This window comes from Neofelis nebulosa, chromosome 5 (genome assembly GCF_028018385.1).
Source record: "Neofelis nebulosa isolate mNeoNeb1 chromosome 5, mNeoNeb1.pri, whole genome shotgun sequence".
Classification (NCBI taxonomy): Eukaryota; Metazoa; Chordata; class Mammalia; order Carnivora; family Felidae; genus Neofelis; species Neofelis nebulosa.
The window spans coordinates 117008066-117020495 of NC_080786.1; the positions used below are offsets into that span (position 1 = coordinate 117008066).

Sequence of the window (12430 nt, forward strand, 5' to 3'; positions counted from 1 at the left end):
ATGGAGTTGTTATTTAAGCTTCTGATTTTAGGGGTTGTTAGTCAGCAAAAGATAATAAAAATACTGCTTTTTAAGTAAGTTGTGATTAGCTGTACAATGAAGTAAGATATATACGTGCATATATACATACATATATATTTATATAATGTTGTCTTGAGGGACTATTAAGAAATGTTATGTTGTTGAGACTAAATGACTCCTAGTTAATGTAAAGTATATAAGTAAGTATTTAATTTTATTTTTTAAGTATATAAGCATTTTTATCTGTTATTTCAGCTGTTACTGCTGCCAGATTGCTCTAATTTCCCAGAGTTGTAGTGAGGAATAACATGAATGAAGTAAACCTACTTTGTAATACTGAGGCATTATACAAATATTATTATATTAGTCTATATGCAACAGTAGGAGAAGTAGAAGTTGCCTACAGTGACCAGAAACACTAAGTTAGTCTATTGATCTAATTATAGATGCTTTTAAATCAGGCTCTGATCTACAGATTTGAGGGTAACTCTAGGTCTCTGCTGCAGAATGAAGAACATAGACTTATTTGCGAATAAATTTTTTTGTTAACCTAAGATCGTTTCACTTGTTGCTTTAAGGTTCTTCTCTGAGAAGAAGCTTCCATAAATCTGTCTTTCCTTATTGTCATCTGTATGTATTGTCATCTTGCTTATAGATATTTAATTTTTCAAAAAGGTGGATGGAAACATTTAGGGCTCATGTTTTGAATGCTGAATCCTATAAATCCCCAGGAACATAAATATTCCATCACTTTGGATAACTTCTACTTCCACCATGATTTCAGATGAGGTAAATGTATCTACTCTAAGATTACATTTGTGTTTCCAGATTGTCTTGGCTCTTTCCGAGCTGGATTGTTCACTGCTGCACGTCAGTCAACCGATGCCTACCCTGATCTAAGGAGCTGTGTCACTGGTAAGCACCGCTGTTGTCCATTTAAGTAACAAAACAAAACAAAATAAAAATCTGCAAGTAAATACACCATGTAAATATAACTGATGTTTAAAATCAACGAATGAGCCCTACAAGACTTGTTATGCCCAGCAAGGAGATATTTTTGACATCATTTGGAAAAGTGTTTTTTCAAATGCATATGCTGCTCTTTTACTCAAAATAAATATTCCACCTAAGGTTTAAATTGAGCAGTGTTCCTTGTTTACTAAGCTTTAGGTCATTGACTTCAGAATTTTATTCCCAAACAGTTTTATTTTGGATGTTGTTGCATAATCATGTAGTATGACCAAATGTTACGGTTGATTGATAGGTCAAAGTGGAGCCATGTTTATTCTTCTAACTTTTGGCATCAGTAACATAAATGTGAAAACTGTTTGAATATCAAATTAGCCTTCTCCCCCTAAAGTTCACATAGGGCCTAGTGATAATTCTGGTAGATTATTTGTCTCTCATTACCCATTTTCCCAATTGAGAGTCAAAGAGACAAAGGTGAAATTGCAAGGTGTAAATTGGGATGTTTATCTAGTGAACATTGTACATATAGCATCGGCATTATCTAAATATTCATTTATCTGTATTTTCTCTAATTTTAAGTTGGTTTTAATTACACAGGTAAAACAGTTTGCTGAACAAACATATTTAATTCATACTTTATTTATTTATTTTAAAGTTTATTTTTTGAGAAAGTGTGAGTGGGGGAGTGGCAGAGAGAGAGAGAGAGAGAGAGAGAGAGAGAAAGCCCTAGTGGGGGAGGGGCAAAGAGAGAGAATCCCAGTCAGGCTCCAAGCTGGTAGTGTGGGGCTGATGTGGGGCTCAAACTCATGTACAGTGAGATCATGACCTGAGCCTAAGTAGGACGCTTAATCGACTGAGCCACCTAGGCACCCCTACTTTATGTATGTGTGTATGTATGTATGTATGCATTTATTTATTTAATTAAAAAAAATTTTTTTAACGTTTATTTATTGTTAAGAGACAGAAATAGAGCATAAGCATGGGAGGGGCAGAGAGAGAGGGAGACACAGAATCCAAAGCAGGCTGCAGGCTCTGAGCTGTCAGTACAGAGCCAGAGGTGGGGCTCAAACTCACAAACTGCGAGATCATGACCTGAGCTGAAGTCAGACACTTAACCGACTGAGATACCCAGGCGTCCATACTTTATTTATTTTTAATTTACCAAAATATATGAAAATAATTTGATAACTTGCTAATTAGCTTGTTTTCTATCATTGTAACTAATACCTATTTTATTACTACTTTTCAAAAAACTTGATGATTTTATGAGGATGTTGGTTGAAAAATTGGGTAATTAGGTTTTGGTTAGGTTTAAAACTTTTTTTTTTTTTTTTTTTGCAAGTCACAGAAAATTCCTTAGCTAACTTAAGCAAAGGGAAATGTGTTAGAAGGATGGAAGGAACTTGCAGAGTTAACTGGGGAGGCTTGAGAAACAGATGTGGAAATGTACAGGAACCAAGGGACCATTGCAGTGTCTAGTGGAGGGAGAGAGACCACAAATTAGTAAAGAAGCAAATGGCCATATCATTTAAGATCGTGATAAGGTGCTATAACATTTTATGAAGAAAATAGCCTTCCCCTGGGCATCACCAATACTCTGCTACCTGTTGTCCAGTGTCTGGAAACCACTGTTTTATGTATTTTGAGCAGGAAGATAAATCTAGTTCATGTTACTTCTTCTTAGCCAAATTGGAAGTCCCAAATTCATTTTCTGTTGATACTGAGTAGTTTTATTTGTTCTGCACACCTCACTGAAGCATTTTAAGGATCAAATAAAATAATTTATATGAAAAATATCAAATTACAGTTAAGTACTGTCTATATTTGCAAATAAAGAAGTAGTTCCCTTTTGCAAAATAATTATAAAGGTTTGTTTAGTAGAATCAGTTTTTTTTTTTTCAGGAAGTTATGTGTTTTCTTTCTTTTTTTCCTTTTTCTTTTAATGTTTTATTTCAATTTCAGTTAGCCAACATAAAAGCAATATTAGTTTTAGGTGAGCAATATAGTGACTTAATACCTACATACAACACCCTGCGCTCATCACAGTCGTAACTCCAATTCCCATCACCCATTCAACCCATCCCCCCACCCATCTCCCTTCTGGCAACCATCAGCCTGTTCTCTATAGTCAAAAGGCGGCTTCATGGTCTGCCTGTCTTTAAAAAAGAATGAAATCTTGCCATTTGCAGAAACGTGAATAGAGCTGAAGGGTATTATGCTGAGTGAGGTAGGTCAGTCAGAGAAAGACAGATACCATGTGACTTCATTCATATGTGGAGTTTGGAAAACAAGGCAAACAATCATAGAAGAAAAAATAGGGGCGCCTGGGTGGCTCAGTCGGTTGAGCGTCCGACTTCGGCTCAGGTCATGATCTCGCGGTCCGTGAGTTCGAGCCCTGCGTCGGGCTCTGTGCTGACAGCTCAGGGCCTGGAGCCTGCTTCGGATTCTGTGTCTTCCTCTCTCTGACCCTCCCCCATTCATGCTCCGTCTCTCTCTGTCTCAAAAATAAATAAAAACGTTAAAAAAATAAAAAAAAATATGGACTCACTTTTCTATGAAAAAGTGTCACTTGAAGGAAGGGGTTGTAATTTTTTTTGGTATTGATTACAGGCTTCGTGCGCACGATTTCTATTAAAGGGCATATCATTCTTTTTTTTTTTTTACCATGGCACGTGGTAAAATTAAATAGTTGTCTATCTCCTTCAGCCATTCCAGACCAGTGTAGTCCTCTACCATGCAATGAAGATGGATATATGAGCTGCAAAGATGGCCAAGCTACATTCACTTGCGTTTGTAAATCAGGTTGGCAAGGAGACAAGTGTGAACATGGTACGTATGGTAAACCCGCCTGGCTCGTCCGGATTGACCTCCTGGGAAGTTCTCCAAAGGCTTTATCTCTTTGAAAACAATCCGTTCTTCCCTTCTTAGATATAAATGAATGCAAAGATCCCTCAAATGTGAATGGAGGTTGCAGTCAGATATGTGATAATACACCTGGAAGTTACCACTGTTCCTGTAAAAGTGGTTTTGTTATGCTTTCAAATAAGAAGGACTGTAAAGGTAAGTGTGAGAACAAAGTTCCGCTACAGGAATTTCCCCCCGAAAATGCTTGGAACTGTCTGGTTCTAAGTGCTTCTAATATATATATGTTATTATCCACCTTGAAGCCTTATGATACTAGGGGGCTGCCTTTTAGGTTAATGTTTATACTCATATTTTGTTATTTATAGAATTTTTCAGTGTTTTCTTATTGTATTTTATTACTGAGTATTTTATTGTTTTCTTACTGTGTGTATGTGTGTGTGTGTGTGCCTGTGCACGTTTGAATAAAGAATTTCATCAAATGGTGATAACGTGAAGTCTCAGTGCAAATCCTTGCTTACTAGAGTCTTTGCAAAACCATTGTTGGTATTTTTGTCAGACACTATAATATTATGCCCTTTATTCCAATAAGGTAAACATCTATACAAAGTATACACCATCTATACAAAGTAGTGCACCATAATCCAATCCTTCATAACCTCTCCCACTGTAGGTCATATTTCCTTGTTAGAAATACCTTTTGCATATCCAGTATAAACCTTTCCTCTTGCACCTTATCTCCTGTTGCAGTTTTGGGAAAGATGAAGAACTTGTTTTCTTTCTCTTTATACATTTAAGATCTCATCTTTGGTCATAACTATTTTTTTCCTTCAGATTAAAAAAAATTCCTGTCAGGTTATTTCAGTAAGTCATTTTGCTAGTGTATTTCTTTTGTTTTTCTTTGTCTTTATGTTTCCCTTCAATTTTTACTTTTTCTTTCTGCCTGTTGTCCTTTCTATTTGACTCCTTTATCTGCCATAGGTAAATATTCAAATATTTGTGCTAGGTGTGTGGATGACTAAAAATGAAATTTCCCAGTCTGGAGTTAAATTTTGCCTTTAGAAATTGGGAGCAATTTTCCCTTTCCTTCCTTCCTCCCTCCCATGCTTCCTTCCTTCCCTCCTTCCTTCCTTCCATTCTTCCTTCCTTCCTTCCTTCCTTCTTCCTTCCTCCTTCCTCCTATTCCTCTTCTTTTTGCTGTGGGGTTGAAAATTTAGTAAGTTAAAACATAAAGTATCCTTGTTCAACTTTATTCATATCTGCTTTGGGAAATCCCCAGATTGAATTCCTATTCAACAGATGATCTGTCCCTCATCGTACTATAATGTTTAGTATAATTTACTATATTATTTAAAGTGCAGTTAAATGACTCTAAAGTGAACGGCATTCATTAACAATTATTCCTGAACCATTGTCCCAATTTGTGACTATACATCTTTCTCATCTGCCTATTTGAAGGTCTGTTTGAGGTTAGAAATTTAGAATACCAGTATTCTTAGGACACATTATAGAAAGCCATCATAATGCAGGAACCATATACATTCTATAAGCAAATAATACCCATTTATACTTCTGCATCTTAGTACTTGAATGGTCTGTTCTTCTAAAGAAGTTGTAACTTATATTTTTAATTAAAAGGTATTTAATTCTTATCCATTGAGTTAATACACATGTATACAAATTATTACAAGAAGTTCTCACCCATAGAATGTCCCTGATGACCAGAACATGTGTTCTGGTATACTTCATTTACGCAGTCTTTTTTTCAAATATTTTTTTATTAGTCTGTTTTTTTTAATGTTTGTTTTTTTTGAGAGAGAGAGAGAGAGAGAGAGAGAGAGAGAGATGGAGCATGAGGTGGGAGAGGGATAGAGAGAGAAGTAGGCACAGTTTCCAAAGCAGGCTCCAAGCACAGAGTCTGATGCGGGGCTCGAACCCCTGGACCGTAAGATCATGACCTGAGCTGAAGTCTAATGCTTAACTGACTGATCCAACCAGGCATCCTGATTTACAGTCTTTATCTGTAAACTAGGTGATAGAAGAATATGTGTATAGCTATTACAATAAGGCCTTTGCCAAGATGTGGATATGCTTGAGATCAAGTTGCCAGTAATTGTCTAAAAATGGAAGAATGAAACTTTTTATCAGACATTAGATGTCAGTGTAGAGTAATAAAATCAACGTACTATAACTTGGACTCATATGACTTAAGTAATTCTCTGCAATATGCCTGAAACCAAATAATTTTAGTCATATGTTTTTACTATTTTATTTTATTTTTAACGTTTATTTATTTTTGAGAGACAGAGCATGAGCAGGGGAGGGGTAGAGCAGAATGTAAAGCAGGCTCCAGGCTCTGAGCTGTCAGCACAGAGCCCGATGCAGGGTTCGAACTCATAAACCATGAGATTATGACGTGAGCTGAAGTCGGTTGCTCAATCCACTGAGTCACCCAGGCGCCCCTACTTTCATTTAAAAATATGGATTTTATAGCTCTTTTTTAAAAAATGAATATTTTATTTGAGGTAATTATAGATTCACATACAGTTGCAAGAAATTATAAAAAGAGATCCCATGTACGCTTTGCTGAGTTTCCCTTAATAGTAACATTCTACAAAACTACAGTACAATATCACACCTATGACATTGACATTGATACAGTCATGATACAGAAAAATTCCCTTACCACAGGAATTGATTCAATTATTTCTGTGCATGCTTTTTTTTAGCTAGAGTATTATCTGAAATTTTGGTTATTAGTCTGTGAAAAAATTAAACTCTCAATTTTTTAGAGTAGAAAATATTTTTCCTATTCTGAACTTGTCTGTCTCCAGAGATTACAGATGAGAAAAGTTCACTAAAATAATTACATCTCCATTGAACTATTTCTGTCTCTTGCTTTGTTTTTCTCATAGATGTTTTTATCTAGTGACTAGCTGCAATCAATACTTTATTTCCTACTCTACCATGTAATATAATAAATGTGTCTGAAATTTCTGGATATTAATTTAGCACTAAAGTTTGTATTGGGATTTTATAAATACTTTGAGACCTTACTCAATTCCATTTTAAATTTGAATCACTCTTGAGTACTTTAGCCAGCAATAATAGTATGCAGATTTAGCTAGTGTATATTTCCAAAGGAAAAAGTGACTGATGAGCCACCTCTTTTTTATTTTTTATGATTGTGATAATACAGAGTGAATCTACTTTTAAGAACATACTTCAAAAACATGCATTTAGGGGTATATATTAAGAATATGGTGAATCTTTTCTCCCATTTATTCATGTAATGTAACCTGGTAGATAAGAAAATAACTACAGCCCTCTCCTTTTATATAACTATAAAGAACATAGCAAACATCAAATTCCCTGTATGTGTGTATGAAGAAATCATATTTAGTAAACTAAAACATGGTGACAGATTTAAAATTTTGTTATTCCCAGGCCACTCTCTTTTCTCATTACATATATTAAACTAGATCCAGGAAACACAAATCAAGCATTCTTTGCTAGTATTCTCTGGTATGGGAAAAAATATATTTTTTTAATCTGTTGGTTTCATTTATAGATGTGGATGAATGCTCAATGAAGCCAGACATTTGTGGCACAGCTGTGTGCAAGAACATTCCAGGAGACTTTGAATGTGAATGTGCTGAAGGCTACAGATATAACCCCACATTAAAGTTTTGTGAAGGTAGAGTTGTGGTGGTTATCATTGTTGATGGCACAGAGGGTGGGTTTGAGTCCTGCTTTCCTATTAGAAGCACTGGTTCTGCTTGGAATCAGCAATCAGATGTTCTACGATGGCAAGCTCCGTGATGTAGCTTGGTCGGTTTGGGGGTCATTGGCTTCCTTCAAGAATAACAGTATGTAAGACACATGGTCTTTAGGTCTGGGGTTGTGCAGTCTGTTTGCCCTCAAAGCTGTGTATGAATTGGAGATCTTCTGTGGATGATAAAAATACATTCACATCATTTAAATAATATTCAAAGACGAAAAGCATTTCAACCTGGAAGGAAAAACATAAGCAAATGAAAGATAAGTTGAAAAATCACACAGGTGTTACATGGATGGTTAGAAAACTTCAGGTGTATGCCAAGCTTTTGGATGATTTTCTGTGCGTGTATTATTATGTCATTTATTCTCAAATAGGAAATGACGTAGTTCTGTGATAATTAAATACGTGTAAAAGAAAAATCTCATCATAAGTAAATGATAACTGAGCTCTAGAAATTTCACAAGTATTGATTAGTACTGTCAGCACCTGCGCATTTGGGAGCGCCCTTTGGACTCATTACTTCATTTGGCTGAAGGCGCACTGCCAGGTGTGCCCCAGAGGCTTAGATATTTGGGGGATTTTTTTTATTATGGATATATGCAAATAGACTCATATCCTCCTTTAAATTTTGTAAAATTTCGAAATAAACTTAATATCATAATTAAAACTAATCAAATCAATAGTGATTTTTTTTCATAGTGGAGATATATATACATATATATATATACATATATATCTCCACTATGAAAAATGTATATATATATATGTATATATGATATAAGATACCCTTTTAACCATTTTTAAGGGTACAATTCAGTGGCATTAATTGCTTCCACATGGTTATGGAGCCATCAAGGCTATCTGTTTCCAAAACTTTTCATCATCCCAAACAGAACTCTGTAACCATTAAGCAATAAGTTTCCCCTCCTTCCTCTCCTAAACTCTAATCTACCTTTTGTCTCTATCTACTTTTTTGGGAGATAACCTTTAATCTAATTCCTCTCTATATTAATTTGCCTAAATCAATAGTAATTCCAGAATAGGTTTTTTTTTCTCAAATATATGTGCTTCTCTTGATATTTTGATGTTTTACCTCCCATACACTCATCAAAAATTATACCCTCCACATACCATCTCTATTCTCCCACGACTCCAGACAGAAATTACTGTGGTAATATTCAGATTTATTATTAGCCAACTTCATTGTGTATACTGTAGTTTTATTCAAGAATGACAGACTTTTTTTTAAAAAAAAGATGCATGTGTGGTACCTATGTACAATATTCAAAGTACTTTATATGTCATTTATTTTTTTTTTGTAAATTGTTTATTACTTTGGATTTGGCAATAGGTTCTTTTTTTTTAATGTTTATTTATTTTTGAGAGAGAGAGAGAGAGCACAAGCAGGGAAGGGGCAGAGAGGGAGAGAGGGAGACACAAAATCCGAAGCAGGCTTCAGGCTCTGAGCTGTCAGCCTGAACCGTGAGATAATGACCTGAGCTGAAGTCAGATGCGTAGCTGACTGAGATACCCAGGCACACTGAATTATATGCCAATTAATTTTAATGCTAAGGGATCACTAATTTTGGAGTTGTATGTTGAGGCATTTTATGGGGGAATTTATATGCCATGAATATATGCGTTTATGTACTTGGGAACTTTCAAAGATTGCAGGGTTCATTCATTGAAAATAGCAAGGATCCTATGTAGCTCTGAAGTGGACTTTAGATGAAGTGTATCATTACAACTTTCCAAGAATGACTTTCTCGAAATATGGAGTGAGGACAGGGCCATATCAAAGATTTCACGATATGGGAGATTATAGTACCGTGAGGTATGTTTTTCTTTTTTAATTGGTAAGAAATAAAGATATAACCTTAAATATATTGCCACCATTAATCACTGCATTATGGGAAGTCAAATGTTCTCGATATTATTTAATACCCGATTACATTAACCTTCAGTTAAAAGGGATCTTTTTCCCCTTCCCCTCTCTTCACTATCTGCTCCTCCTCCCCTTCCTCTCTTCTCCCTTCCTTACCCTTTCCTTTCTTTTCTTCCAAGAAAAGAATGGTGAAGCAGTCTTAATGGAATTTATTTAGTCAGAAATGATAGTTATCCTGAGACTCTTAGTCTTTTTTCCCTCAAATTCAAAAATTGGAAAATTAGTGTAGTTGTTATATTTTTACTAATTATTTATTGCTGAAAGTTATACATTACATTTGTTGCTTTAGGTGTATAAATAGATAGGCATTACGCTTGTAACTCATTTAAATTTCTGCCAAGTGTTGAAATGTGATTTCATGTCACAGAGATTCCTTTCACTAAAGAATCTATTATCACTGATTATCTTACACTAAAATCAGAATACTCCTCTTGGATTGAACATGTAGAAGATATTAAGATTTATGTTCTCTTTTACCCCAGATGTGGATGAATGCTCTGAGAACATGTGTGCTCAACTTTGTGTCAATTACCCTGGAGGTTACTCTTGTTATTGTGATGGGAAAAAAGGATTCAAACTTGCCCAAGATCACAAGAGTTGTGAGGTAACATTTTGCAACGTTAAACTTCCCGTCTCTTTTCTAAAATGAGAGAACTGGGTACTTATTTCCATGTAGCTGAGGTAAGTCGGGGAAATACAGATATTCTATAATAATTGCTAGAGATCTAGCAGGCTCAGAGTCACAGCCTATTTACTAATTTTGGTCATGTAAGCCATAAATATTGGGGATAATTAGTGACTAGGTTTGAAAAAGGCTGCAAGGTCATAGTTCAGAGAGCACTCATCTGTATAGCCTATACGTTTACAAAATCCAATGTGTATGTTTATTTAAAAAATTAAGACAAGCTGAGGTTCATACTTCTCTTTGTGAGGAAAAATCTTATGCAGAAACCTTAGCGGAAACATTTACCTACATATACTTTATCCCACTCTTGACGAGTCTGATCACATTTTGTCATGTTGGTACTTGCAAGAGGGCTCATAAAATCTCAGGTGGAAATAACTGTCAGGATAGGATTCAGTGAGGTTTAAGTACATCAAAATTCAGAGAGGTTGATTTTGTTAATCTGTATGTCTCAAACTTGCTTTTAGTTACTTGGATTTAATTCATTATTGATCCAGGAATTGAATGTTGGGGGTAGCTTTTCCTTCACTGAAATAAATAGGTCAACATCTGAAGCTTTTCTCCCCCTAACTAAGGATCATGTGTTAGTGATTCTTGGTCCAACTCCGGCATTTCTTTTCATAAGTGAAGGTAAAATGTTATATGATCATGAAGCAGACAGTAAGAAAAAAAAACAAAAAAACCCACCTCAATAATGATTTAATCATGTATATACACAAACCTCTGTATGTGTTACCAAGATAAAACTGTCTATGTCCAAGAATGAAACATTCAATATATGCTACCTCCTTGGTAAAGACAGGGAAGGTGAGATTATACTATATCTATGTAGTAACTTTGATTTTATTGAATGGAATTCCATGCTGCGTGAATGTCTACTTTGTAATTTAACCTTTTATTATTTTAGTATTCATAGTAGTTACACATCACCATCTTCCGTAGAATAGGTTTGTTAAAGTTCTAAGAGGAGATGAGATGTTTCTGTGCCATGTGCACAGTTCCCCCAGAACATCCCTGTATGTATGCCTGAAAACTCATCCCTAAAAATCTTTCCATTCTATTATTTTTTTTATTTTTTGAATGTTTATTTATTTTTGAGAGACCAAGAGAGACAGAGCATGAGCGGGAGAGGAGCAGAGAGAGAGGGTGACACAGAATCTGAAGCAGGCTCCAGGCTCTGAGCTGTCAGGAAGGGGGCTGATGCGGGGGTCCAACTCAAGCTGTGAGATCGTGACCTGAGCTGAAGTTGGATGCTCAACCGATTGAGCCACCCAGGCACCCCAAAATCTTTCCATTTTAATGTTTGGTGTTACTCTTAGGAAAAAAATACTTGATATTAAATTTAATGACTCTGAATCACTTTTTTGTAAATTCCTTGGAGACTAACACAATCTATTTGCTTGTATTTATCCTATCTAGGTTTTCTAGGCATTCTCTTTGATGCTGTCAGGCTGAGTCCAAGAACCTGGGTTGAGGTGGGGCGGGGTGTCCCCACGGGATGATCCAAGAGGTCCCTTGGCTTTGCAAAGTGTAGAAATCAAATGCAAACCGGAGAAAGTGAAAGCAGAGTTTATTGAATAGCATGAATAACAGAGTATAGCAGACAGAGTGTCTGGGGGACACAGAAAGGAAAAGAGAATGAGTCTCTTCGTTGTTTAGGGTTAGGGGTTTATATTGGAAAGGGTCCAGGATACATGTTCCTTCAGGAATCTAGGTAGGGTCCAATCAAAGGCAAGTGGTGGTGGATAATAGTTGTTATTTTATAATCATAGAAGGTAGGGGGTGTTGATGCCAGCATCAGCTGGGGTTTATTCGAGGCTAATGTCCTGCAACATGTTTGGGATCTGGTTCTTCTTAGATGTTATCAGGTGTTTGGGGGCCCTAGGACAAAACTCAGAAAATGATCAACTTTCTTGTTTCCCCCCTGGAGTGGGAATATGGCTTCTTTGGTTTCTATATAGACTCAAAGTGAAATAGAGAACATGAGTAAATAGGGCCTGGCAAGAAGACAGCAGAAATGGAGCCTTTCTAAAATGGATTTCCTTCAACTTCCCTACTTCAGCTTCACTGTCTAGATAGTATATTTTTGCTCAGAAAATTTTTTCTTAATAAATGAATGAGTGTATGAGATGCTACTTACTGGTATATTAATTCTTCCATGATTTCT

General features: G+C 35.8%; 1 protein-coding gene across 1 annotated transcript in view; it reads left to right on the top strand.

Moving 5' to 3' along the window:
* Positions 1-12430, top strand: part of PROS1 (protein S) — a 70230-nt gene that overhangs the window by 33503 nt on the left and 24297 nt on the right. Inside the window, exons 4-8 of the mRNA XM_058731682.1 lie at positions 850-936; positions 3697-3819; positions 3919-4050; positions 7424-7549; positions 10061-10182. Coding sequence (XP_058587665.1) covers positions 850-936; positions 3697-3819; positions 3919-4050; positions 7424-7549; positions 10061-10182 — 590 coding nt within the window. The remainder of the gene's footprint in view (positions 1-849; positions 937-3696; positions 3820-3918; positions 4051-7423; positions 7550-10060; positions 10183-12430) is intronic.